The following is a 24,883-nucleotide window of genomic DNA, read 5'->3' on the forward strand; positions in this document are numbered from 1 at the left end:
CATCATACGAATCTAACACCCTTTTCACATCTCTTTCCAGGCCTCTAAAAGACAGCACCATCCTCCCCACAGAACTCTTCCCACTCCGTAACCAAGTCGCTCAGTCGAATGCGAAGCGACTACGTGCTCTTCTGTCTAAGTCTATCACATACGTCGCTAAGGATAGTGGTGAGAAGCTGACCCTTCTCGAAAATCTTCTAGCCGAGCAACAAGTCGAGCTGAAGGTTGACGCGCAAGTCATGCTAATAAAGAATGTCGATGATGTTCTGGTCAATGGGGTCGTTGGAAGAGTTGTAGGATTTTATCACCCGAATCAATTGGTCGGTACCTTGTCAAGCAACAGCAAGCCGTCATCCAAGGCTGAAACGCCTAAGGTTTCTTCCTCCAATAACTCCGCGAAATCCTTTTACGCTGCATCACCGTCTGCTTTGTCCTCTTCTGTGTCGCTTTCAGAAGTGAGCAAAACACAGCTCAGCAAACCATCAACAGAAACGAAGAAAAACGGCGCGCTCCTTCGGCACGTTCTTCTCCAAGACGACGGCAGAACACCCGTCATGGCTTTTGCGGAACATGTGGAAAAGGAGAACGAAGTGCAGCCTGGGGCAAAAGGAAAAGGCAAGGCAAATCCCGAGCTGGACGATAGGTACCCGCTTGTTGTCTTTGAGTATCCACTTCCAGATGACTCTGGACGTACGGCCACGGAAGCGGTGTTGATCAAACGGGATGAGTTCAGGGTAGAGGATCGCGAAGGCAAGGTTCTTGCACGGCGTCTACAGTTGTAAGTGATTTTAATAATCCATGTACAGTATACATTATGCTTATACAAAGTCATACAGACCTCTCATCCTCGCCTGGGCGATGTCAATCCATAAGAGTCAAGGTCAGACTCTTCACCGCGTCAAAGTTGATCTTGGAAGAGTTTTCGAACGGGGACAAAGCTATGTGGCCTTGTCTCGCGCCTCATCGCTGGATGGCCTTCAAGTAATTGGGTTCAATCCCAAAAAGGTATGTTTGAGACTTGAATACGATCCTTCGTTGCTCATCAATCATCTAAAGGTTATGGCACATCCCAAAGTGATCGAATGGAGTAAAACGCTACAAGAAGGCTCAGACGACGATGCACAATCATGTGCTCCTCTTTAAACATTTAACTTATCCAAAGTTGCAGGTACACACATTCTATCCTTCACAGACACGCTGTCCAATGCGTCCTCATCTGTATCGCCATCTCATCACATCATCTTAATATCTTTATTGCATTTTAATATTTATTTTATCCATAGTCATACGTATCATTTCAATGTACTTCAAGATTTACATGTGTAGTCAATTCAAAAGAGTTAAACCTCCGAATCCTAGAATAACTATTTGCGTAGACTTCCGACCTCCATTTCATGATACGAAGATTGAACGGCGATAACCCTTCGCTGGCTTTCTGGCAAAAATTGTCGAGGTATCCTTCCATTCCAATGAAGCCTTGGAGATCTCCCACTCCTGTTCCAGCGCTCATAATGTTTGTGTGCTCCACTCGGTCGTCTGCATCCTCATTCTCAATCGGTAGGGGTTCCTGCTGAATATCAACAAGTTCATTGGGTCCAACAGGCCGTAGTAGAATAACGTCATGATGATCGACCAGGCCAGACCAGACTCGGTCATGATCATCCCAGCTAGCCTTGATCGCATAATAATTGTTGTTGGCGTATCCGACGAGCAGGACAACCTCCCCAACATCGACATCCAGATACCTCCCCATCTCCCCTTGCACTCGAACAGTCGTATATCCTGTACGGCAGGAAACAATTCGGGCTGGTATACCGAAATGAACTCTCCCCGTCCTGCCTCCGAGAAACAAAACGGATGAAACCGATGAAGGGATAGGTCGGTCTAAGATCGCTGGCCATCGTGAGATCTCATCCTTTGACACTTGAGCGATATCACTCTGATGAACTAGACCAACTTCGGCTAGGGAATTGTCCCCTGTAAGTCGGATACCAAAAAGCCACCCGGGCTTTTCAGCGATGTGGTTATTGGTAATGAAGACGACGTCTCCTTCCGAGAGTGTTAGCCTCATACCTGACTGTCAATGTGATGGTGTCAGTAAGCGGAATCAAGTCGATTTTATTTTTTTTCGCTTACATTTCGGCAGCCTCGCCTGTTGATGACTCGAGCGAAGTATCCACAGTTGTGCAGTCCCATCCCTCTTGAGATGAGCGGTCCCAAAGAGGAACATCGCGACTCATAGTCCTCGTAATGGTTCATCGGGGAATGGGAAGAGACAGGCGAAGGCTTGCGCGCTAGTTCAGAAGAGGAAGAGATATACAATCTCAATAAAGTTTAGAAGCAGGGAATAAGTTTGAGAATTTTCAGGAGCGTCGGGGGTTATAGGTGCAGAGAAAGGATAAATATCCGGGATCGTAGGCTACGACTAAGCCAGCCCGAGGGGGAGGGAAGCTTCCTCAGGACGACAAAATGTTGAATGTCCAAAGTAGAAGTCAAGTCCGTTGAATACTTCATGTCCGTTGACGTGGGTTCTTATGTCTGACAGACGTGCACGGAGTGATCATCCCTTACGTAGAACACGCTTCCTTGAGTCTTGAAGTATCGCAGTGTGCACTCCGATGACAAGTGCGTCGAAGGACATAGACCCACGATTCATGATCAGAAACCTGTATGAGCTCATTGTGAGATGAGAGCTAAGATCGAGTAAAATTCGCACACAGGGCAGTATTCATGAAAGCTGTAAATCAGAATGATGAAGTGATAGAATTTAAGCCCAGGGGGCTTGAGCCGTTGGAAACTTAGGACGAACCATACGTAGTCTTTCGAGAAACGCCGAACTCCGAGTAGGACATCTGGTCCCCCGAAGAGCTCTGAGAGTATATATACCGTATTCCAAGTGGGTGATACTTGCTTTCCCGGAGCCAGCAAGCTTGCATTATACTTTGACGCTGATCCTGGTTCGCGGACACGAGCAAGACGTCCATTGACCCACTGGTACTAGGAAGGGTTGGGAGGCATCATGCATCAAGATCTCACGTATGGCTCAAGCTTTTATGGTGTGACTGTGACATTCTGTGACAAAACACGTTTCTCCTTCCCCATACGCTATCAATTTCAAGCTCACTGCAATTGATCGTGTTTTTTCGATAAGAGTTTTAAAAGTACATTTAATGCACGATACGGGAGTTCGGGTGAGACGGAAGCCTATTTACTCTGTTTTTTTTCTCGTTCTTATTTTCGCTGTCACCTGTAGCTCAAGCGCGAAAGTTTGCAGCACCCTAAACATTTCGGTCAGTACTGTACATCCTGTACACGTCACTTGGCACATTCTAAGACGAGAGAGGACACCAAATAGTCGATGTCTCATCGGGACAGATTCTGGCAGGAGAGTCCTTACTGGCACTGCTATGTTCCATCGAGGCACGATCGAAACGGGCTCCGAATGCCATGATAGGATTTTATAATTTAAGAAGCAGAAGCTTTCATTCTTCCTCTACCTTTCCTTTCTCTCTTTCCTCTCATTCCATTCAAAAAAATTACTCATGTTTTTCAAGAGCATTGTGGTGAACAAGGCCACCGGCGTCGAACTCTCCTACCTTGACAGTGGCGCACCAGCTCAATCGTGTTACACCACGGTTTTCGCTATTCATGGGATGGTATTTACGAACGGTATGTAGACTCAATCTTCCTTTTATTTACACTGCTAACGCGTTCGGTAGCTATATTTGAAAAAGTCATCGACCTGGCTGTCTCTAGTGGTGTTCGCTTCGTAGCCATCAACCGTCGCGCTTTCCCCGGGTCTACACCATACACCGCTCTAGAACTCGACCTCGTCTACCGACAGAATTCTTCAGAGACCGAAAAGGACGCGTTTATGGAAGAAAGAGGACATGAGATCCTCAAATTCATCGACAGTTTTATACAAGAGCACGAACTCCCGCCTCTTTCAACCGATGGAGTTCACGGTGGCGTCTCGATATTGGGATGGTCGATTGGGGCTAGCCATGCTGCGGCTGCTGTTGCTAGCTCCTGTACACTTTCCGGTGACATTCGTGCTCGGTTGGGCCCGCACTTACGGTCACTCATTTTCTACGGTAGGAAAAAGAATTGGATGTCTTTTTATATCCACTAATCCCTTCCATTCTAGAAGCCGCACCTATGATACTAGGACTACCACCCCCTTCACAATCATGGTTACCGCTGACAGACGAGTCTATCCCTCCCGCGTCAAGACTACGCGCCTTCAGTCAATGGGCTACCTCATATTTCGACCACGGTGATCTCTCGACCCGCGATCTCGAGAAACTTTCTTGGGTTGTGGCGTCACCGGATGCTGTTCCTACATTCTTCACGTTTGGATCCGAAACGCTCAAAAGGTTAACGACGTTCGACGATACTGCTGCTGGTGTGGATGTCCCGTATACCTATTATTTCACGAATCAATTGTCTTGGTGCTACCACAAGGCCTTTTTTGGCAAGGAGATAGCGACAATCTTTCCTCATATGAGAAGATCGTGTATATGCGGCGAGAAAACGGGTGCCTTGGGGATTGCTGGTCTTTGGGCAATCCAGGACGATGAGACAACCTTCGGTGGATGGACCAATATCACCTACAAGTTGGTACCGGGAATCAATCATTTCGTTCGTTCCCTTCCTGTCCACGTCCACGCCTGGTTTTCACTGTTCACCGTTTCCAGGTTCATTGGGCAGACCCAGAAAAGGCACTCCAGGTTTTGATGGAATTGATGTGAACTGGGCTGAAGGGTTTTATGTCCTATTCATCTCGCTCGCACTGATACTTATACATATACCCACCACAGCCTACTTATACTTATCGCTTCCTCGTAGATGTGAACTTGTACGCATAATTGTAATCCAGCTGTAATCCAGGTGCGATGACCTCCTACATACTTGCCTTCGTAGAACCTCTCCACGCAAACTCAGTCATGATGGGGATATGGCTTCGATAGACTTGGGTATCAGCATATAGATATTTCGACGCGAATCCGGGGATACTCACTCGCTCGGAAAATGGGTGTGGGGAAAGCCCGTCACTTTCTCCGCTTCCAAGTAAACTTCGTCGATTTTCCCAAGGATAGACTTCGATTCGAGTGTATCCTTCGAGTACCAAATGTAGTCGAGAACACCCTTGAAGTGAGCGGTGTAATTCGTCCATGGGAGCACTTCACCCTCGTCCGACTGACCAACTCTCGCAGCATAGGCGCTTCTCAGTCCCAATCCATGTCTCATGCCGTGCTTCGTGAACCGTCCGTACTGAAAATGTTTAAAATCCGGATGATTTTTCGGGATGGTTCCTGTTGACAAAAAATCATAGACGCCCGAGGATGGTAGAGAGTTGAAGTCTCCACACAAGACGATAGGTAGCTCCGGTGGCCCAGCGGGCTGTACTTGAGCCATTTCGCTTCGAACGCGATCTGCAACTTTCTCCATTTCTCTAAGTAACATGCCAACCTGTACGAGTTTGACATCGCAAAATTCTGGGTCCCAATAGATGTGTGTGTTGGTTAACAACAACTGTTTCCGGGTAGAAAGACACTTGAAGAGACAGATGATGCCGATGTTTCCTCGTTGCAATAAACGTTTGGAGACAGCCTTACAGGACTTGAAGTCCTGGCGGTTTTTGGCGAGATTCGAAAACTCGATGAACTGATCCTCGACTAGTCCGTATCTAATGTCGCCTCGTGTAAGTCAACCATTGTGAACATGCGATTTTCAAACAAACATCGCCAGACCTCTCTGCCTTCCAAAACACAGCACAGCCGTCCCTCTTTTCTCTCTTGCCATTGTTCCGTGGTAGACTCTTGACCCATGCAGGACAATACACGCTCTCGTATCCCTCTTGCTTCATCGTCCCCCTCAACCATTCGTCGTATATGTCCCGATCGACTTCCTGCATGCAGACGAAATCACATGAATAGAGACATATCTCATTCATGATGCGATCCCTCCTATAGTTCCATTCCAGAGCCTGAGGAGGCGTGTAAGGGTAAATCGCCGCTGAGGCATATTGCGGGCATAGGATATTATAGCACAACACGGAGAAGGCTGCAGAATCTTCTGAACTTGTGAGAGATGCATCCACCTTGTGTATTATCTGGCGACAAGGTGGTGGTGGTTGATTGACCTGCATGGTGTATATTTCTGATTTCAGCCGTGCTGGTAAGTGTGTGAAACCGAGCAATAAACACACCGGCGTAGAGTCATCAGTCCTGTATATACGCCTGAATATAGAGGTGGACTTTGCCAGAACTTTTCGTTGCTGGTTGATAAAGGAACGAGAGAACATTGAGCGGATACATCGTGGACGAAAACAAAGTCCTGTCGATCATGGTGATATCCGACGTATGGTCGTACGCACAAAATCCCTGTGCAATATCCTTTCAGAGTACCCCTCAGCTCGTAAGTACAAGAACAAGCTCGGCCCGGCTCTCTTCAAAGTTCAATCTTGCAGTTTACATCACAAATTCACGCGCGGCGGACGCGCTTCTTGCGTCTCTACTTCCACGACGATGGATATTGTTTCTCATTGCTCTGAACTCAAATCGGTCCCTTTAGTCTACTCGATAGACAGCTCAACTCCTCCAAGCGGTCGCTATGTTGCCGAGAACATTCTCGTCGATAGTCCAACTGACCAGTCGAGTCGATGGAGTACCTCAGTACACAACGATTCAAACCAATGGATCACTCTCCGGCTGAACAGCCTTTCCATTGTCAGTTGAGTGTCACAACTTTCTGTCCCCTGGAGACTTCATTCTCAATACAGCACTGTCATTAGAAAGTATAACATTCGGCAAAGTACGTCGCTTGATACAAACGACTACCTGGTTCCCTAGTAATCGTGACGTTTTTGCCCGGGTAGTTCCATAAATGTTCGTGTTTTATTCTCCAATAGATTTCAGAGCATCCCTAGATCGTCAATTTATAGCACATCCGTGCAACATGAAGGATTTCAAGGTCTATTTGGGTCTGGCACGAGAACAAATGGTGGAGGTTCTTCACGGAAGCCTGAAAAATGATAACATCCCGGAAACCTTCTCTCTGAAGTACGTAGACGATTCTGGTCTTTGCTTCCCAACTCTCTATGTTAAAATAGTTCCCTTGTCGTAAGTCGGAACCACATTGTTAATTTGTTCTCTAATGACGGTCGACGGCAGTGCCCACGGAGCAAGCTTCAATTCGTCTATATGGTACATCTCGATGACCGGTATCGCAGATGAAGCTGTCATACAACGCGTCAAACAGGTGTACGACCAGGTGTGGCTTACCTTCTACGATGACAGCTGAGGCTTATTTCCTTCAGTATCAAGAGACTCAAGCGTTACGCCATCTGTTGAAGCATCTGCGACAGCGTAGACTCTTAACTCCTTACCAATCGATTCTGGAACGTGCTGGCGTTGAAGTTGAACATCCCCTGGTTTCCAAGCTCCATTCCAGCACTGTACTTCATGGAGACTGGACAAATGCGGAGCGGGTTCTACATGAGCTCTCGGACACCGGTCTGTTTGAAAGCCATCTGCAATCTCATCAGTCTCGCGCGATTTGGAAGCGGATACATGGTGGGGGTGGAGATAATGTCCCTTCACCTCGCGGCGGCCATGCCATGTGTATCGACCACCGAAATTCGTTAATCTATCTTTTTGGAGGATTCGATGGACGGCAATGTCTTGACGATTTGTGGGTGTATGATATATGCAAGCGGACGTGGAGAAGTTTAGATGAGAGCACCTCATCGCAACTGGAGGCTCCCGGCCCACGGTCTTGTCATAAGATGGTTCATGATCCAACCTCGAATTCTCTCTACGTTCTCGGAAAATTGCCGGAATCTGATGAACTGAAAACAAGGCAGAATGGGAACACGCCAGCGTCGAGAGATAGAATCGCACCCTCACGAACGAGCGCGTCCGAGTTTTATCGATATGATGTAGAAGGTAGGACGTGGGAGCAGTTGACCGACCCCGCGGTAAGCTCCCAAAATTCAACCCTTTCATGGATGCTAAAATCCTCCCTGCAGGGTGTCGGTGGGCCATCCCTCTTATTTGATCACCAGATGGCTATAGACGGTGATCGACGAATAATATATGTTTCGGGGGGAAGAGTTGGGGACGGAGAGGGGTGGTCCAACACCAAATACTCGGGAATGTACAGCTATAGCCTGCAACACAAGAAGTGGCTACTTCTTCAGTATGTCTACTTTTCTATCATTGGACTCTCCTGGACTGAGAAGTTTATAGACATTTGGAGACTGGCGTACACTCGACCGTGGTAATTCCACCACGGTTTGGTATGTGTTCAATGCGAATCACCGGAAGGAGTCTCGATATACTGACCCCCTCATTTGATAGGCCATTCCATGGTACTTGATCCCACAACGCAAACTCTGTTCCTTTTCGCGGGTCAGCATGGGGACAATTTCCTCTCAGATCTCTACTCTTATGACATCAATACCAGTACGGCCAAAGAATTATCCTCAAACATCACTGCATGTGGAGGTCCCGAGCCCTCATTCTCGCAACGAGCTGTGATTAACCCGAAAGCTCAGGAAATATACGTGTCAGTGCATCCGCCTGTCGCATTCACGGGGTACTTAGCTTACGGAGAATATCAGTTTCAACGGGTTGACAAGAGCTCCGACTTCAGGCTCACTTACCTTCCTGCCCCCCAATTCACCATGCTGGGTGTACAGATATCGGGATCGTCCCGGAAAGTGGTTACGCGTTCTTCATGGTCCCACCGGGAGTCCTATCAATGACGACGAAATACCGGTCTCCCGTTTCGCACAAGAGGTTGTTTACGACCCCACCACATCGAGTATCTATTTCCATGGTGGAAATACGGGTACAAGCGGTCCATTGGGAAAAGCGTTCGAGAAGGATAATGAGAAGGAGGTTACTGGCTCAGAGGAACGATTAGGGGATTTCTGGGAGATGAAACTACAGCGGTGCGTGTTTTATCTCACAGTTTCGTGTGAGGTTGATCTCGTCAACGTTTTATGGAATTAGGTCGTCCTCCTCAGATGTAATACGACGAGCTACCTTTCTCATTCGTCAGCAACGGTGAGTATTAGTCTCATTCGACCAAAAAGTAAACAACTTGTTCAACGGATTTACCACTTAGGTTTAAGGAGATGTGCGAGGAGTCACCGGCAGTACGAGCTTTGGCATTCCTGCAAAATGAAGTGTCAAGCGTCGTAAATCATCATGATCCTGAGGAGGCAGAGTCATTCAGGACTCTGCTCACACACCTTCTCTCGTCTCATAGCATGCCAGGGAGCCCACCATTACACGAAGTTCCAGAGCGAAGTGGCGAGACACTTCCGCCACGAAAGCGAACACGACCCAACACACCAGAACAATCACCAGTGCGACTCTCTAGGACTGAAGCAGGCGGAGCTACTACAGGAACGTCGTCGTCTCGGTCCGCTGGAAAGAATGTAGCAGAGCGGATGTTAGAGACAAAGGATCCGTTGGAACCTGCGACAGACGCATCATCTGAACAGAGGTTTCAACAACGCAACGAGGTGTTTGAGAAGATTTTGCACTTCATCGATCAGGACGAGAAGCAACCTACAAGTAATCTCTTAGATTTATTCGGGATCAATTTGTCGCCGTGTTGACTGAGCTCGATTCTCACTATAGAATAAACTATTTTCTTACTGTCTTTGAGTATCGACTATTGTAGTTTTTCGCGCTAGAAAATGGTCAATGTCATTTTTCACAGCCCTCTTCAGCTGCTCTTCGCGGTTTGAAGCAATCTATATTACAACTATGATTTCTTTTCAAATACGTTATCAGTCATCCAGGTTGATTGCTTTCCCGAACTTAGCATATAGAGTGACTTTGAGCTGCTTCATCTCCTTCTCGCATTCGTCGGCTTGGTCCGACAGCGAGGATACCCTCGAATCTATCTCTGATTGGTCTTGCTCCAGGCGTCCGAGAGCTTTTGTATGCGACATATGAAGAAATGCTTCCCCGATTTTGTATCTGAAAAAGCAAAATGAGAACGATTGTGGTAGAGGATAAAAAACGCATAACGGGCGTACAAAATAAGTTCATCTTCGTCTGCAAGCTCTAATTCTGTCGACAGATCATCTAATGCCTCCTTCTCTTGCTGCAATAAGTTCTCGAATCAGTCATGGATTCCCCTGCAATCGAAACTCAAAAGAACTACCGACTTTGAGGTGTTCCAATTTCTCGTTTATACTTCTTAGTCGGGTATTCAGCTTCGAGAAGGTGCTTATTCGTTGTTGATCTTCTATTTAGATTGTTGATAATGAGATAATGAGATTGAAAACAAGTTGGTGAGGAACGAACCCCAAGTAACTTCTGCACCATCGTCCTCTCGATCATGATCTAGCTAGAGTGTTTTAGCCTCAATGAATTTCGGAGAGAATAACTTTACCAATCGGAGGCTGCTCATCGTAGATGGGGTCTGATAAACGCGAGACGATAGTTCAGAGAAAAGGTTGGCCGCGGCTAGCGTGACGCGACTTGCAGGACCATATTTCGAACTCCAGGTTCCATTCGCCCTTCAGAATCAAGAAACCTTCAAGACGCCCTCGGATATACGACTCCGGGAATATTTCACCACTTCTTGAAGGATTAGCGCACGGCGAGATCGGGCAGCCCACACCTGGCCTCACCGGCGTGAAGAAAGCAATCTGCTTCTTTCGCAGTGTCCACCGGATACTTCGTCTGGGATTGCAATTACCCTGGCTAGCACCGATAACTCGGTCATCCGGTCGACGCAGTGCAAAGCTCCTCGAGCCTTGACTTTAGCCAATGTTTCAGAGTCTTGCTGTTCGAGCGTGGCTTTGAAGAACTAGTCGTATCTTCGAGGAAACGCCTGCATAATTCGCGTTCAAATTCATCGCTACTTTTATGAGTGGCAACAGTACATGACATAGTATCGAAAGATGACAAGAAACTGGATCCCAAAGGCGAGCATCATCATACGATTTCACCCTTTACAAGTAATATCTTTGCTGCCTTCTTGCAGCATTTCGAGCATCTCCTCGACGGACCGCAGGTCGTCTCAACCTTTTTGCAGCTCTTCTCCACGTTATTTAGGACAATCCCTAGACAAATAGGATGTCCGTTGGCGATCTCCCCGAGTTGATCGAGAAGAACCTGTCCCAGCGGTGTTTTGGCCTTCAGTGTTCCAGGAAGTGGTTGATAAACCTTCAATTTCTTGATACAGCATTTTCGACACCTTGCACGATCCCCGCATGTCGTATTCTTCTTCGTGTCGGCGCATACCTTGGGAACGACAGATAAGAGATGTGGGCTGGTAGTCGTCGTTCCATTTAGGATTGCGGTGACGAGTTCTCGGACCGTCCTTTTTTCCTCTGTCACGGTGGCTTCCAAAACATCGTCCGCTACGGATTCAAAGTTTTCACTCGAGCCAATGTTGTCCTCATCCGGGTACCCAAGATCCGCAAGGGATATATCAGATAGGTTCTCGCCCCCTGATTGCGAAACAGCTCCTTCCCCTGTCGGCTCATTGTACGATGAAGGACGCCCAATCGGGCTGACCTGTTCTTCTGCCAGATCGGGTTCGATGTAACAAACCGGGAACTTCCACGGATCTAACTTGTCCGTGAACATCTCCTCAACCACTCCGGTGACGACCGTGGACTTTTGGTCGCTGGCACTACTAGTGGCGTCGGCCAACAGCGATCGGACCCTAGACCTTGCGTGATAGATTTTTAAGGCTAGTACGAACCCAATTCTATTGGCATCTTCAACGCTGATATCTTCCTCGCTTCCAACCAAATCCTCGAGTCCAGAGCGAAACCAGGGCATCACTCGGTGAAGCTTCCCGTATGCGATCCTTTGAAACGACCCAGGCATGAGGTTGTTCACACGCTGTGTCAAGTCTAGTGCCATCGCGCGGAATCCCCACTGCTTCGCGAAAAGTAGCGCCTTCAGCAGGGTTTCAAAAGTCATAGGGTTGGTGCATGGGTGGTCTGGAGGGAATAAGTGTCCACTAGGAGGAATCAATCATCCATCCTTTAATGCAGGTGGGCTGTGGGCCCATTGCGTTGAATGACGTACAAAGGTTGTAGTAGCACTGTCAAAAATGCCTCTACTTGTATCTTGCGGCAGTCGTACAACTGTACAATGACAGTTTCTGTGGAATCACTTTTCAATGCTGGGTACACCTCGGTCAACATCTCGGAGTCGGGGAGAAGGAACTTGGGTAGCTGAAAATGCTCGTCTTCAACCTGAAGATCAAACGTCCTCAGTACGACTTGATTGCCTTTGGGAGGTGGCATTTAGCGGTAGTAAACAGGACCCCTGTTTATACCCTAAAATGCCTGAGTCCGGAACCCCCGACTTCTATCCGGATCCCAAAAAGGAAATCGCTATCCGGAAGCCACCTCAGGCATCGTCCAGGGCTTGTTTCTATCCGGACAATTGATTAGGCATCTATCTATAGAGTATATTTTCTATGTATGGTGTAAATAAGAGAGAAAAAAGTTCACCTTTAAGCTTTAAGCTTGTTCCTCTTCTGACTCGTCCGATACAGTTGCTGCGGCGCGTTGTCGACCTTTTTCGGTGGTGACAACACGGTGTTGATGTCTTCCTTCCCATCGCGAAGCTTACAGAACGTCAACCAATCTTTCTCTGAGACCTTCAACATGGTGGACCTGCGCAGGAGAATCGCGTATACAAAGGAAGAATAAGGAAGGCGTATGTGCAGTAAAGTCGAACATAGCTCGGTAGTGTTTCTGTGTTAATGCATTCCCCTCTTCCAATCCACATCAACTTCTCGAAATTTGCAAGCTCCTCGCATTTCTTCATTGTCTGACAGTACATCCAACCTGTCATTTGTATCCGTGATTGTTATATCCATTTCGGGAGGGCGCGATATTACACGTAGGAGCACGCGCTGTCAGCGGGAGAATCAGAAGATGAAAATTTTCTATCAGTTTGAAGATAAGATAACTACGAATGTCGGCCACTACGGACTTCTACGGACGTTGGATACTGGCTGATACTCTAGGTCAACCGGCCTCACCGGCCATCTAGCTAGCCGTCTCGATTCTATCCGGACGGGCTCAGGCATAGGCCAGACCGCGTGTTTTTATCCGGATGATTGGCTCAGGGATTGGCAAAAATTTGGCTTGATCTATCCGGATGGGGCTCAGGGATCCCAAAAATCTCCCCCATTCCTATCCGGATAGGGCTCAGGCATCTGGCCCTATTGCCAGGGGTCCTTAGTAAACCCACATGTAAAATTATTGGTTGAAAGAAGTGAAAAAAATTCGCGCTATGCTTAAGCTGGCTTTCGCTAGCTGCAGTGGCCGTTAGTCCGAGACTTGAGGCCATGGTAGTCGGGAGTTACGAGTGCTGAACACACGAGGCAGCTGCACGATATGCACGATATGCATTTGCTGCGGTTCGCAAATACATATGCTTTTAAGCTTGACTTGGTGACTTATTGATCTCCACCTTGGCACCGTACTTCCGTGCATCCGAATGTTTGAGAAGGCCCTTGCGCACGGCCCACTTCCCACGTTCACTGCAGATGCAAACACTCCACACTGTGTATTTATCTATCAGTATCGTATCGATATAGCGCTGCGGCAGAGCTAATGCAGTGGGTATCTGTGAAAGTTCATGTTAAAAACACAAATACTCATACTCTGATGTGGTTCCGAGTTCGCAGATAAATCTGGGGAGTTGACTGGCTTTCTACAGTATAGGCTGATACTATACTGGTAGGACAATAGCGGACCAAAAGCCTTGTCCACAGCTTTCTGTGCATCCACCACTCTGACCATACTGCCTCAAATTGTCCTGAGCTGTGGTCTTCGAGTCATGGAGCATTATGCACTAGTTCCATCAATACGGATACATTGTGAGCCGTGAGTGTCTCCAATATCGAACTCGCCCGTTTTCGTGGGGGTCGGCTCAACCCAAAAGCTCCGCTTTTCCTTGACACCACAGGACTTGGCGACCTCAGCTTTCTACTATGCTATCCACCAATGTATCATCAAGGAAGCCTCGTCGAAAGTATGTTTGGATAAAGTCGGCATTCGAGCATTCGATGATGTTGAAGTTTGCCCGCCTGCCGGGACAACTCTCTCGAAGGCGCCAAAATTCCCGACTCCGACTGAGCAATTGAAACATGTTCAAAAAGAAAACTCTCGGTTTTTATACCTCGACCGATCCACACAAAGTCATAACTACGTTCCTTGTTTACTGAATAAACATCTGTGTTGATATATGTATGTACGAATCGAGAAAACTTTTGCAGATTTCTGCTCAGATATGATAGGATATGCGCCTATGTTCGATGTGGAGCACAATCCCCTTTCCACGAAGAACTTGCACTTCCTCATTAAAGTCGAACTCGTCGGATTGCTCAAACGAAGATGGCGACGCATCCGGGTCTAGAATATAGACTTCAAGTTCAAGGTCAGGGAAAACGGCTCCCGGGTGAAAAATCAAATGTACGTCTGTCAATGACGAAATTTCACTCGACGCTCTTGACCTCAACATTTCCATGAAGGAATGCATCTCGTCCGATTTCCAACGGTCGGGGTTCCCTACATGAAGAACAAGCTTTTTGAGCTCGGGGAGGATCACGGTCTGACGCCCTCTTTCTACCGTTGGCTCCAAGTCTGAGATGACGAGGTTGTGAAGGGCATTCGAAATGCGTGATCTAGGATCCCCGCCCACCTCCTCACTGTGAGGGGAAATTCCAACGACTTCCAGCTCAGTCAACTCGTGACACCGTCGTAAAATTCCATTGAAACCCGGTAAATGGCTGTCGCGGAGTGGGAAGTAAAGCGCCAAGGTCCTCAATGAACAACGAGACCGCCCAATCATGGACTCGATAGCACAAATTGCCTCTGGTACTGACGTGACCCATAAAGCGGAACCTGTGATTTTCAGAGACACAAGGGAAGGCAAGATGACTCTGTCGAGTGATTTTGAAAGCATGCGGCTAACGTAGCTTCTCGGCCCATTATTAAGCCTTAGTTTCAGATTTCGAAGGGATCTCGAGGTGAAGCCCTGTTCAGGTGCATCGACGAGCTTTGGCATCGATAAAGCTGTGTCCAATGTTTCGAGACTTGTAGCGGATGAGATGAGTGTACCAAAGGATACTTCATCGATGTCGTCAACCACCATTTCGCGGATTTGGTGGTAGGGAAGAGAGGAGCTGACTACGGCCGGTAAGTAATTCAGATACAGTTTGGTGAACAAGGAAGCCCGCCGAATCACATCCAAAAACCAGCCAATTGACGGTGCCACGATCACTCCGGGTGGAGGACAATGGGCATACAACGAGCGCAATAGAGGGAACGACACCTCTTCAGGTTTTACGACGATAGACATTATCTCCCAAGAAACGTCCACATGAAGCTCGCTGCACCGTGTCATATGCTTCATCAACTTTTGAAACGCAAATAGACCATTCTCCCCAAAATATAAAGACGCCTGAGATAAGTCATTTGTGTACTCGCTTGCCTCGTAGGACTGCCAGATGGATATCCTCAAAGGCTGTCCTCGGGAATTCGAGATGTAGAGGTCCAGCAGATCTATGGTGTACTCGGTGGGATGATCAATGTTTATACGAATGGAAGACCACATCTCGTGCATTGCTTTCAGAATAGATCGCCAACGAGAACAGACGCGAGAAAGGGTGAGGGGTATTGCTTGTACATCGTTCCCGGATATAGAAAGAGACCAGTCTGTTGAGGACGAGAACACGAAGGCAAAAATTCTATGCCAAATCTCGGTCGGAAACCTTCTCATCGTTGATATAGAGCTACGACATGACTCCATTCTGGTCCATAGATCCTTCCTCTCGGCTTCTCTCTTCATCAAGATGGATCGAAGGCGTGAAATCTCCTTGTCGTAAGACTCCAAAATGATTTGTCCATCTTTTAGGGCTGAAAGTGTTTGGGAGATCTCGGACTCCGAAAAGGTGTAATTGGGGGGGAATACAGGGAGTTGTACGGATGAGGCTTCGACAGTAAAAGAGTAACTCGAGCAACTGTGGCAGAGGACGCAGCTCGGCACAACTGAAGTTGATGAAGAAAAATCTGACATACAAAACCTGCGTAGGTTGGGGATGAACAAATGATGCTATGACTTGCCGAAAGGTGCTTAAGAAACCATCTTCAAAAGAACATTTCAGTTTCTCGAGTTGTGGAATGGAGTAGAACTTGAAGCTCGAGATCTCCAGACCAAAACCTTCACTCAGACTAATAGATTGGGCGCCTGCAAAACAACCAACTTCATTTCTCTACATAATCCAGGAGTAGTGTAATAAGGAGGTATCGAAGATTCAGACCAGGACACATTTTCCGTTGCCCCCAACTACCAACAAGATTCCCGAGCGCTCACCGCCAATAGGCAGGAGCAAATCAATCGGAACCAGTAAGTAGAGCAGAGAACAGGAAAGATGTGACCATGCCCAGATCGACCGGAGTAAGGGAAGGAGGTGTAGAAAGATGTCGAGAATAAGAAGGCATGTCGTTGCTGGCGTTGAAATGTAAGAGAGAAAGGAAGAGAGAGAGAGAGAGAGAGAGAGAGAGAGAGAGAGAGAGAGAGAATAAGAACAGAAGTCACATAAGATATAGATGAGCGGTACTCTACGACGAGAGAATTTTGGTACAAGATCAGGTAGTCAGATACCCGGAGGAACTGAGAACGGAAAGAAATAATGATAATTCCAAATAGAAGAAAAAAGCCGAATGTCCCAATCTATTCATCCATCCGCTATCGACCAGCGTATGTGGTCCACCTCAGTCCACCATCCTCATACGGAACAGATGCGCGCTCAGAACACCTCAAGCGACTCCCAAGAAGGTATGGTCGCAGGAGATGTGGCGCTGCTATCTGATTCGAGAGCTAATGGGGCTGGAGCAACAAAGTTCTCCAGTAAACTAGAGGTGTAGTCATCCAACCACGTCGCCGTGAATCCACTAGAGGAAGATCCAATTGTGGCGTTTTCTTCTAATAAACCAGTCTCGTTCAACATCTCCATATCCAATCCGAATCCAAATCCACTGCCGTTCACCATGCTCAATTGATCCAAATCCATACCCAGACTACTCAATTTGGTCTCTGCGCCCTCCTCACCACTACCCTCCAACTTGACTCCCTCAATCGTGCTCGCGCTCACTTCCGCCGATGAGTTACCGGCGGTCGTCTGCGTCTCCGAGTCCCTTTGAGCTTGTCCGGCAGTCGAGAGTAAATCAACAGTTTGTATACTCTCGGTTTCCGTTGTCCTTGCACCTGAGTCGGGTTGTTCAGTGGGTTCAGGTGAAGGTGAGCGAGAGTGGCTGTAGAGGATTTCATGGAAGAGAGTTTCCATTGCCGCATCATCGACGGGGTCCATGGATGACGTTGAGAAATCGGAGACAGTATCGTCGCCTTCGGTGTTGTGGACGTAAGGGGAGTAGAGTTCGAGTTCACCCGCTGCAGGGACACGCGAGGAGTTACCCGCGTGGTCGCCACCCGTGCTAGGTGGCGAGTGGACTCTGACTCTGGAGTAGGAGAAAGTCGTGAGGCTGACGGTAGGGAGGGAGCGAAGGAGAAGTCGAGGGAAGCATGGGAAGAAGCAGGTGAGATAGGGAAAGATACCGGCTCAGGGGAACCAGCGCTAGAAGGCGAGGATGTTAATGAAGGGGTAAGGACGGGTGTCGGAGGTTCGGCGGAAGAAGACGGAGTAGTCTCCGAGGATTTTACCGAAGAAGAAATGTCAGTGGGAGGGATAGAGGAAGGAAGCCCTTGGACAGCGAAGGCCTTGACGACAGCTTCGAGACCTCGCTCGAGTGTTACTATCCGGGCTCTTAGTTCCTGGTTCTCCAGATCTTTGGCATCTTGCTGTGGGTCAGCTGGTGGTAGGCCGGCTCGAAGACGCTTGTTTTCGTCTTCCAGCTCAGTTACCCTGCGTTCTAGGTAGGTAAATTGAGCCTTTCTACGGTCTCGAGAGTTCTGGGCAGCGATTCTGTTTCTATGAGCCCTTGCCTCCTTTCGTTCTTCAGAAGTGACTTCAGAACGAGGACGCTTTCTTGAAGGACCTGCAAGAGAAGGAGAAGATTCTGGTTTGAATTCAGTGGAAGACATGGTTGATGTTTGATATGTGGTTTAAGTGTGTCAATGAGAAGAAGCGACAGATAAAGGAAGGTTGGGGACGGGTACTGCGATGGGCAGCAGGGGAAGGAGGTACTGCGGTGAGCAGGACGAGCTACGTGGTCGTTCGTGAAGAGAGGGAGATTGACGTGGCAGAAATTAATTATTTGTTATCATGTGATCTCAGTCCGAATATGGTGATTTGACGGTAATTCACGAATTTTCTAAATCGGGAAATCGTATAACTCCTAGGACTCTACATAATGGACGTGCTATTAGGTCGAGAGCTTCTCTCTTGTCAGACATGCCCTATACGCTCTTTATCCTCAGTTGCTCTCTCCTCCTCACCGTTCCTTTCCTTTCTCTTCTCCTCGTCTTCATTACATATCGTAGAGGTGAAGTGCAACTTTCACATCACGACGCGCCTCTGCTCTATGCCTTAATTTCTGCTCTGGCGATTTTGTCTACTTTGTCGGGACTCCTACGGCTTTTGGATCTAAACCTCTCTCTTGGACATGCTGTACAAGCAAGTCGTACCGTGCTCGTTGTGATCTGTGAGTAACTATAACTAGTGGATGCAAACTTACCCAACTGACCTGGGACAGTGAGCTGCAGCATGATATATCTCATATCATCGACCAATCAATCGGAGGTCCTTTCGAAAGCTGCCCTCAATACTTACGTTGCTTCACTGTCGGTGCTGCTGTTATGTGGTCAGTCTTACTCACGGTTTGGTCAACGTATATGCTGGATGTAATCGCAGGCACCGTTCTAACCTACACTGGGCACGTAACCCCAGTTCTACCGCCGCTTTTCTATCTCCTATTCTCAACTGCAACACTTCCTCTCCTCGTCTACATTATTCTTGCTCAGCATTGTAGATTCACCTCGTCTTGTCGGGCACCTCGCTTTGTCACCGTGATGTTCCCCCACGATGGACGAGAGGACGTGGAAAAAACCACTCCATCCAACATAACCGTGTCTCCCCATGGGTCCTGCAAAAAGTCATCCCTCGATAATATTCCGTTACCAGTCACGATCACTTTCCCCAGTCCGACTCATACCCGCTGTCAGCCACTGTGCGATCATAGTATTGACTTTCCCGTTCGTATGAGGACTCGCTCTGGTCAAACGAGCGAAGCTAAAACACCGCCACGCACGCCAACGCGCACTCGAACTTGGAGTACGCCTCCGAGGATGTTTCCTCACCAGAGAACGCCGTCGTTGTCAGCGCGTTCTGTGTCATCAACGCCCTCATTACCACGTACTTCATTCAAACTCTCATTCTGGGTTTACCTACTCGCCGCACAAATGAGTGCACTTTTATCGCAGCTTTTTGAGGTGTGTTACCACACATTGATTTCTTCGAGGCATTCAGAAGCAATAAATGGTAGGTGTCTCCCCTTTGTCGGATTCCAATACGACTCGAATTCAAATGATACCTCCCTTCATTTTAAATCTCATATAATACAGTTTCTCGCAGCATGTTCAATTTCGAACCTGTCATACCCGAGGCCACCGATCTGTCCTTGGTGGCAATGGGCTTTATAGTCAACCTTACACTAGTCGTTTCAGTTGGGTGTGTGACGAAAAGCCTGTTATGTACGTTCTCTAACTTCCCCCGTCTTCTCGAACACTAAATCCTGTGGTTCTGTAGTACTCACCACCTTCTCGACGCGGATGCAGTCCTGTCATCCTCATACACGGACCGTATATGCTCCTAGCAATCATTCTCACTCTCCACAGTCGAATCCTCTTGAACCGAGAAAATTCGCCTGTATGGCCGATGGCGTTGCACCTACCGTCAATACCAGCAACCTGGATACTAAAACGGCCTTGGGGTTGGCGCCCAGTTGCTCAGTGTCTCACAAAATGCCGCATATATTACCATGGATACCTGCAAAGTACAACTTTGAGTACCACGAGGAAGCAGAGGAACAGGCGCCGGCTGCTCATCACCATCGACAGCGGGAAGGGGAGGAACGGCAACTTTCGACGTCTTCCTCCTCTGTTCGGGACAAGGTTAGCCCCGCACCGCCTACGCGGCAGACGCATATATCTCATATATCTATGTATTCGGAACACCTGCCTATTACTCCCCCCTTAACGAAGGACAATACACGAACCCCACCCTCGACAGGTGGCCTGCGCCTCACACCACCATCACTAGCGAATCACATAAGAATCCTTACGGAAAGGCAGGCCACAACTTTCGCTCGGAGTCACTCGCACTCGTCATCTTTTGAGTTGCCCGGTGTGGCATCGTTGTCGATGAGGATAGGTCACGATCCACGATTTTTTCATGATATTGAAGATGAAGACAGATATACGATACCACATTCACCTACACCTGTGACTCGTAAGAAGAAGCCCATCCCGCCTGTTGTCAGGGTGAATGTTCAGGAGGAAGTCGATGTTACGAGGGACATCCCTACGCGACCTAGGACTGATTCCATTCTTACAACTCCAGTGCGACGACGCCGTCCCCGCCGTCCTTGGACAAGTGAGGGTACGGTCTCGAGTGAAGGCGGAATAGGAAGCGAAGGAAATGTTGCCAGTACGAGAAGAAGCACGTCTACATTTTCAACCTTCTTCTCTTCCATTTCGGTGGGGAGATGGAGCGATATCTTTCACCTGGGAAGTGGTGGACACGCTAACCACAACAAAAGCGCCAGTCAAGGATCGCTCAGAAGGGCAGACGGGTTCGAAAGGCTGAATGATCCTTACGAAAAGTCGGGTCAGAAGTTTCTAGCGCCGCTGCCCTTAGACCAATGGGAACTCGAGATTCTGGAGCTAGGTCTAGGGCCTACTTCTTCCAGATCAAGCAACGCAACGATTACTCCTCCTAAATGGACCCTAAAGAAATCATTCACCCAACTTCAGGATCACACAGCCTGTTCAGCCTGGTTGTCTGACCCTGATCCTTTCGCTGCTCCACCAAGAGGCGCTGTGACGTTTGTGAGCAGCGTCAAGGACCAAGGAGTGACTAGGTTTGGAGTGGGCGAATCCAGGGAAGATTTTGAGCAATCACAACCTCCGACAAGGATGTCGGCGTGGGGGAAATTGGTGTTACCCGTACCTTCAATTTCACATATTCCTGTTGTTCCCCCACTTCCAACTATCGCCACTGGTGAAACAAGGACGGGTCGCTCAATACGACGCCCGAGCTCGACGAAAAATTTAAAGCCGGCTTCGTCAGCGGTACCTTCTTCCCCTTTTATTCCCACTGTCCTACGAGATCCATCGTTGTACTATCGGCCTGGTCTACCGAGGTCCGTCAGCACCCCTGATGTTAGAAAAGAGACGTTCTCGCCATCGAAGTCTACGCTCACAACAAACCATACTCAAACCAGCACTTCTCCTTTGCATCATGAGATGCCGGTCGAGGAGGCACTGTTAGCTCAGAGACTTCTCTGGAAGTTGAACATGGATAGCCGTCGAATGCCGACTCCAACTGAGAGGAAGAAAAAGCGAGGGAAAAGTAATGGTCATGTTGAGAGGAATGGGGAAAGTGACTGTTCGGAGACTCAAAAGAGGAGCAAGAGCTTGGTGGGCCGCAGGTAGAGAGCGAGGTAGTTACGCCATCCAAGCGTAGCCTTAGCGTCAAGAATGTGTTGCTGGTTTAGACGGCCCAGCCGTATTGGTTTCTATTGAGTGTTTTTTATTCTTCCATTCGTCGCTCTTTGACTGTTTGCCGTTCTTTCTAAGCTATTGTTCCCTCTGTTTTTATCAAAGACCCTGTATGTACTTGAATTATTGTCGTCGTATATTCCACCTTGTATTATAAGTCTACGCATAGCTGATCAACTGTAGACAAGAAAGCATGGTATCTATTGCCCCTTGTTTTCTTCTGCGGCCACAAGTAGCTTCTGCTTCGGAACTCTTAAGACCGGGTGGTTTCCAGTCACGGAATCCAACGCGGCTCGACGTAGAAGAACTCCGGATTGATCTGTCCTTCATATCGGCGAAAGAGGGTGCGGACAGAGAAGTTGCGCGTTCCAGTTTGAATCTTCCGTTGACTCGGACATGGCAGCATTGGCCTGTTAGCGACCGTGATATGAGATGATATGGGACTGACTCCTGCCAAGTTGAGATTGATTTGGGAATGGGGAGGTACTGTGGATGTACTTCGGCGTTCAATTAAACCCGAGGATAGCGACAATCTGTCCAAGGCTCGACATTGAACGACGTTCTACCGTAACCCGTTCTTCATCGTCGTATATAATCAAAGAAGATTTCAAGATCGTCGGTAGGTGAGTGGTAGTTGACGTCCTGTCGTTGTGTTCTCAACAACTTCTTACTCGCTCCGCGGACTCGGAGAAGAACAATAATCCATCATGACTCGGATGAAGAGTCGATTGCTGGAAAATTGAAGTTTGCAATGACTGCCAACAATCCGTTCAATTAGCCTTTCCGAGGAATGTGGACTCCCTCAGTTCTTTGACCTGGAACACGTCGTGCATTCTTAAATTGTTGGAAAACTTGAAGAATGACTCGGTCCGGATCAGTCATGCTACCGTCGGGTGGTAATCGGCGTCGGTGTCAAATGGAAAGCAACGTCAAATTCGGATAAAGTACTTGGGGGCCCTGAGTTGTGGGAGAGCAAATCACGGCAGAGACGGCTTGGTAGGTTCGGCATCTGCCTCAAGTGTCCGTACGGCAAGTTCCACCCTCAAAGCCCGGGAAATATCGCTGAGGATCATGATTCTATTGAATGTTTCGGTTGGGAAGAGTGCAAACCACAGTGCTTCAGTAACGGTGAAAGGTGGCATTTTGGTAGTCGTGACTGGTATACTTGAGGTAGGCTATTCAGAACGGTCCTTACTACACTTTAGTGAGATGAATAAGGCTAGCTCACTGATCGTGCCGCAAACGCTTCCAACTGGCAACGGAACAGGAATAATTATAATTATGTCCGTACGGAATGATAGGCATCACATTCTCCAGTAGTACAAGTAGATCCATTTATCCTTCATTACCTACCAAGGTAGCTACTAGTGGCGGAGGTCCGAATCGGACGAGCGTAAGCTAGGTTGAAGGTTCCCGCCCCCGTCGGATATTTCCGGTAGCTCGCAAAAACACTCTAGACGGAGAAGTGTCCCGACGATGTTTGACTAGCTGACGCACTGGCAGATCGTATGTATACGTACGTTACTGCGCATTTTCCTTATCTGCGAAATCAAAGCGCGCCGCTCTCGCGAGCAGTCACGTCAAGCCTTCCATATTTCATTTGAACAGTGCGTATGTAATAGGATACCACTTACTAATGTTCGTTATTTAGCCGTCGGAGCTGAATCCAACAACTTATTGTTTTGGGGACAACACCATGCAGAGGAACTACGTACTTAGCCGACATCGGTGGTGGACGCCTCACTATTGGCTGGGCTCGGCGATAACGCATGAATTCAGGGAAGGGAAAACGGAGAAATGGAAATAATGATATCCGTGAAAGCGACGACCCTAGACTCCCAGCTTTGGCATCGAGTGAACCCCGAGCAGGAATCGCAAACAAGCCGCAGCAATATTACAAATAAATTCTTTGAAGCAAGGAACCATTGAGCCGCGAAGAAGTCGAAGTTTAAGCCTCCTGAAGATCATGGGTGGATCATTTGATGGTATACAAAGCAGAAGGACAATGTCCGTCACAGAAAGAAATAGGAAATACCGATAGACGAAGTGGGGAGCATTGGTGGGCGTCGGCGGGAACCAGATACATAACGTATATATGGGCGGCACAGGAGAACGGGGCCTGACGGCGGTTTCGTGAGAGCTGGAGACCCATGCGCTCTCCGCGAGATCCATGTGGATAACTTCGTAACACCAGGGGGGATTCAGTAGGATTCAGCCTGACAACGTATGATGTATATCCGTATATACTTAGGAAATGGAGGGAAGCTTCCAGAACCAGAGTAGACCAGATGACGACGCCTTCGGGATGTTAAAAACACGAGCCAGAGTATCCGGCATAGTCAACGTGCACCGTGGTCGGTGCGTGAGATTGAGATGAACGAGCCTTCCAGCGTCCCGACCTACATGCTCTATGGACGTAAGCGCTATGGCAATGGATGTAAGTACATGCCGGTATTGGCGAATTTGACAAGAAACCCAGCTTTTCAGGCGTCCGCATGTCTAACGTCGGGAATCTACAATTGTCCAAAAAGCATGTCAATGTCGGCGTAATAGGTGGCGGTTGCTACCAGAAGAAGAAACAAGAGGCTTTTACATACCAAGTAACGACCATAAAATTCAAAACATTTCCAGTGCGAGCCGGGCGTTCTCCGAATGGGAGTTAGTCCAAGTAGGGCTAAAGCTGCTGGCTAGCAATTGAACATAAATCTCGTTCCGCCGCTGCCGGACCCGATAAGAGAAATTTATAGCAGCAATTGTGAGAGAATACAGGAGGAAATGAAGTCCCCTGCATCCTGACTCCTGACCGCACTGAAACACTAGGAGAGGACATAAATAAGCGATGATGTTACATGGACTGCGGGGGGTTTGAGAGGATCATGATTAGGCCGATCCATATGAAAAAAGATAAACTTACGCATCCCGGATCGGGGGAGAATGAGGTGTTTTCAAGGGAAGGACGGGAGAAGCAGGCGCAGCCCCAGTTACGATGTGAGTCGTCAAAAGGACAATTCACCAGTAAGATTAGCCGTTGGGTGAAGACCGGACTATATTGAAAGGGCTTGCACCTGAGTCTCGACGACCAGAAATAGTTGGGCCATTGATATATTGCGTTGCATGGGAAATGTAAACGTTCCCTT

At 48.2% G+C, this 24,883-nt stretch overlaps 9 protein-coding genes across 15 annotated transcripts; 3 read left to right on the forward strand and 6 right to left on the reverse strand.

Moving 5' to 3' along the window:
• Positions 1-1,286: 1,286 nt before the first annotated feature.
• On the reverse strand, positions 1,287-3,014 carry E1B28_000405 (uncharacterized protein). The gene is made up of 2 exons (XM_043146225.1): positions 2,137-3,014; positions 1,287-2,077 (listed from the first exon to the last, which is right to left on the reverse strand). Exons 1-2 carry the CDS (start codon positions 2,257-2,259, stop codon positions 1,298-1,300), a joined length of 903 nt encoding a protein of 300 aa, XP_043014925.1. The 5' UTR covers positions 2,260-3,014; the 3' UTR covers positions 1,287-1,297.
• Positions 3,015-3,080: 66 nt separating this feature from the next.
• On the forward strand, positions 3,081-4,751 carry E1B28_000406 (uncharacterized protein; the record flags this gene model as incomplete). The annotated part of the gene is made up of 6 exons (XM_043146226.1): positions 3,081-3,191; positions 3,254-3,290; positions 3,555-3,669; positions 3,720-4,094; positions 4,148-4,641; positions 4,698-4,751. The coding sequence occupies exons 3-6, from the start codon at positions 3,654-3,656 to the stop codon at positions 4,749-4,751; spliced, it is 939 nt and encodes a 312-aa protein (XP_043014926.1). The 5' UTR covers positions 3,081-3,191; positions 3,254-3,290; positions 3,555-3,653.
• E1B28_000407 (uncharacterized protein) lies at positions 4,484-6,411 on the reverse strand. The gene is made up of 5 exons (XM_043146227.1): positions 6,212-6,411; positions 5,754-6,145; positions 5,021-5,689; positions 4,615-4,961; positions 4,484-4,557 (listed from the first exon to the last, which is right to left on the reverse strand). Exons 1-4 carry the CDS (start codon positions 6,305-6,307, stop codon positions 4,904-4,906), a joined length of 1,215 nt encoding a protein of 404 aa, XP_043014927.1. The 5' UTR covers positions 6,308-6,411; the 3' UTR covers positions 4,484-4,557; positions 4,615-4,903.
• An 87-nt stretch (positions 6,412-6,498) lies between these two features.
• E1B28_000408 (uncharacterized protein) lies at positions 6,499-9,743 on the forward strand. 5 transcript variants are annotated; one of them, XM_043146228.1, is made up of 12 exons: positions 6,499-6,735; positions 6,797-6,816; positions 6,881-6,890; positions 6,947-7,124; positions 7,176-7,275; positions 7,322-7,981; positions 8,033-8,202; positions 8,253-8,302; positions 8,364-8,571; positions 8,627-8,959; positions 9,021-9,074; positions 9,136-9,743. In XM_043146228.1, the coding sequence occupies exons 1-12, from the start codon at positions 6,531-6,533 to the stop codon at positions 9,632-9,634; spliced, it is 2,487 nt and encodes an 828-aa protein (XP_043014928.1). In that variant the 5' UTR covers positions 6,499-6,530; the 3' UTR covers positions 9,635-9,743. The 5 variants fall into 5 exon arrangements, with proteins under 5 accessions (XP_043014928.1, XP_043014929.1, XP_043014932.1 ...); XM_043146229.1 differs by having other exon boundaries at positions 6,797-6,890; XM_043146232.1 differs by having other exon boundaries at positions 6,881-7,124.
• Positions 9,744-10,493, reverse strand: E1B28_000409 (uncharacterized protein). Its single transcript, XM_043146233.1, has 5 exons — positions 10,420-10,493; positions 10,332-10,374; positions 10,193-10,272; positions 10,061-10,128; positions 9,744-10,001 (listed from the first exon to the last, which is right to left on the reverse strand). The coding sequence occupies exons 1-5, from the start codon at positions 10,435-10,437 to the stop codon at positions 9,809-9,811; spliced, it is 402 nt and encodes a 133-aa protein (XP_043014933.1). The 5' UTR covers positions 10,438-10,493; the 3' UTR covers positions 9,744-9,808.
• Positions 10,494-10,967: 474 nt separating this feature from the next.
• Positions 10,968-11,966, reverse strand: E1B28_000410 (uncharacterized protein; the record flags this gene model as incomplete). Its single annotated transcript, XM_043146234.1, has 1 exon — positions 10,968-11,966. The coding sequence occupies one exon, from the start codon at positions 11,964-11,966 to the stop codon at positions 10,968-10,970; it is 999 nt and encodes a 332-aa protein (XP_043014934.1).
• Positions 11,967-14,291: 2,325 nt separating this feature from the next.
• E1B28_000411 (uncharacterized protein) lies at positions 14,292-16,085 on the reverse strand (the record flags this gene model as incomplete). The annotated part of the gene is made up of 1 exon (XM_043146235.1): positions 14,292-16,085. One exon carries the CDS (start codon positions 16,083-16,085, stop codon positions 14,292-14,294), a length of 1,794 nt encoding a protein of 597 aa, XP_043014935.1.
• A 1,074-nt stretch (positions 16,086-17,159) lies between these two features.
• Positions 17,160-18,110, reverse strand: E1B28_000412 (uncharacterized protein; the record flags this gene model as incomplete). Its single annotated transcript, XM_043146236.1, has 1 exon — positions 17,160-18,110. One exon carries the CDS (start codon positions 18,108-18,110, stop codon positions 17,160-17,162), a length of 951 nt encoding a protein of 316 aa, XP_043014936.1.
• Positions 18,111-18,355: 245 nt separating this feature from the next.
• On the forward strand, positions 18,356-21,975 carry E1B28_000413 (uncharacterized protein). Of its 3 annotated transcripts, XM_043146237.1 has the most exons (5): positions 18,356-18,670; positions 18,722-18,829; positions 18,880-19,506; positions 19,590-19,718; positions 19,774-21,975. In XM_043146237.1, the coding sequence occupies exons 1-5, from the start codon at positions 18,421-18,423 to the stop codon at positions 21,678-21,680; spliced, it is 3,021 nt and encodes a 1,006-aa protein (XP_043014937.1). In that variant the 5' UTR covers positions 18,356-18,420; the 3' UTR covers positions 21,681-21,975. The 3 variants fall into 3 exon arrangements, with proteins under 3 accessions (XP_043014937.1, XP_043014938.1, XP_043014939.1); XM_043146238.1 differs by having other exon boundaries at positions 18,722-19,506; XM_043146239.1 differs by having other exon boundaries at positions 18,880-19,718.
• Positions 21,976-24,883: the final 2,908 nt, after the last annotated feature.

This window comes from Marasmius oreades, chromosome 1 (genome assembly GCF_018924745.1).
Source record: "Marasmius oreades isolate 03SP1 chromosome 1, whole genome shotgun sequence".
In the NCBI taxonomy this organism is placed as follows: Eukaryota; Fungi; Basidiomycota; class Agaricomycetes; order Agaricales; family Marasmiaceae; genus Marasmius; species Marasmius oreades.

Coding starts and splice junctions, on each gene's coding strand:
- E1B28_000405 (XM_043146225.1), bottom strand. CDS start 2,259: ATGAACCATTACGAGGACTATGAGTCGCGATGTTCCTCTTTGGGACCG. Junction 2,078..2,136: donor ACAGGCGAGGCTGCCGAAAT/GTAAGCGAAAAA, acceptor TCACATTGACAG/TCAGGTATGAGGCTAACACT.
- E1B28_000407 (XM_043146227.1), bottom strand. CDS start 6,307: ATGTTCTCTCGTTCCTTTATCAACCAGCAACGAAAAGTTCTGGCAAAG. Junction 6,146..6,211: donor GGACTGATGACTCTACGCCG/GTGTGTTTATTG, acceptor TACACCATGCAG/GTCAATCAACCACCACCACC. Junction 4,962..5,020: donor CACACCCATTTTCCGAGCGA/GTGAGTATCCCC, acceptor AGTCTATCGAAG/CCATATCCCCATCATGACTG.
- E1B28_000408 (XM_043146228.1), top strand. CDS start 6,531: ATGGATATTGTTTCTCATTGCTCTGAACTCAAATCGGTCCCTTTAGTC. Junction 6,736..6,796: donor GAACAGCCTTTCCATTGTCA/GTTGAGTGTCAC, acceptor CACTGTCATTAG/AAAGTATAACATTCGGCAAA. Junction 7,982..8,032: donor AGCAGTTGACCGACCCCGCG/GTAAGCTCCCAA, acceptor TCCTCCCTGCAG/GGTGTCGGTGGGCCATCCCT.
- E1B28_000409 (XM_043146233.1), bottom strand. Junction 10,129..10,192: donor AGAAATTGGAACACCTCAAA/GTCGGTAGTTCT, acceptor AACTTATTGCAG/CAAGAGAAGGAGGCATTAGA. Junction 10,002..10,060: donor GACGAAGATGAACTTATTTT/GTACGCCCGTTA, acceptor TTGCTTTTTCAG/ATACAAAATCGGGGAAGCAT.
- E1B28_000413 (XM_043146237.1), top strand. CDS start 18,421: ATGCCCTATACGCTCTTTATCCTCAGTTGCTCTCTCCTCCTCACCGTT. Junction 18,830..18,879: donor GTCGGTGCTGCTGTTATGTG/GTCAGTCTTACT, acceptor ATGTAATCGCAG/GCACCGTTCTAACCTACACT. Junction 19,719..19,773: donor TGTGACGAAAAGCCTGTTAT/GTACGTTCTCTA, acceptor GTGGTTCTGTAG/TACTCACCACCTTCTCGACG.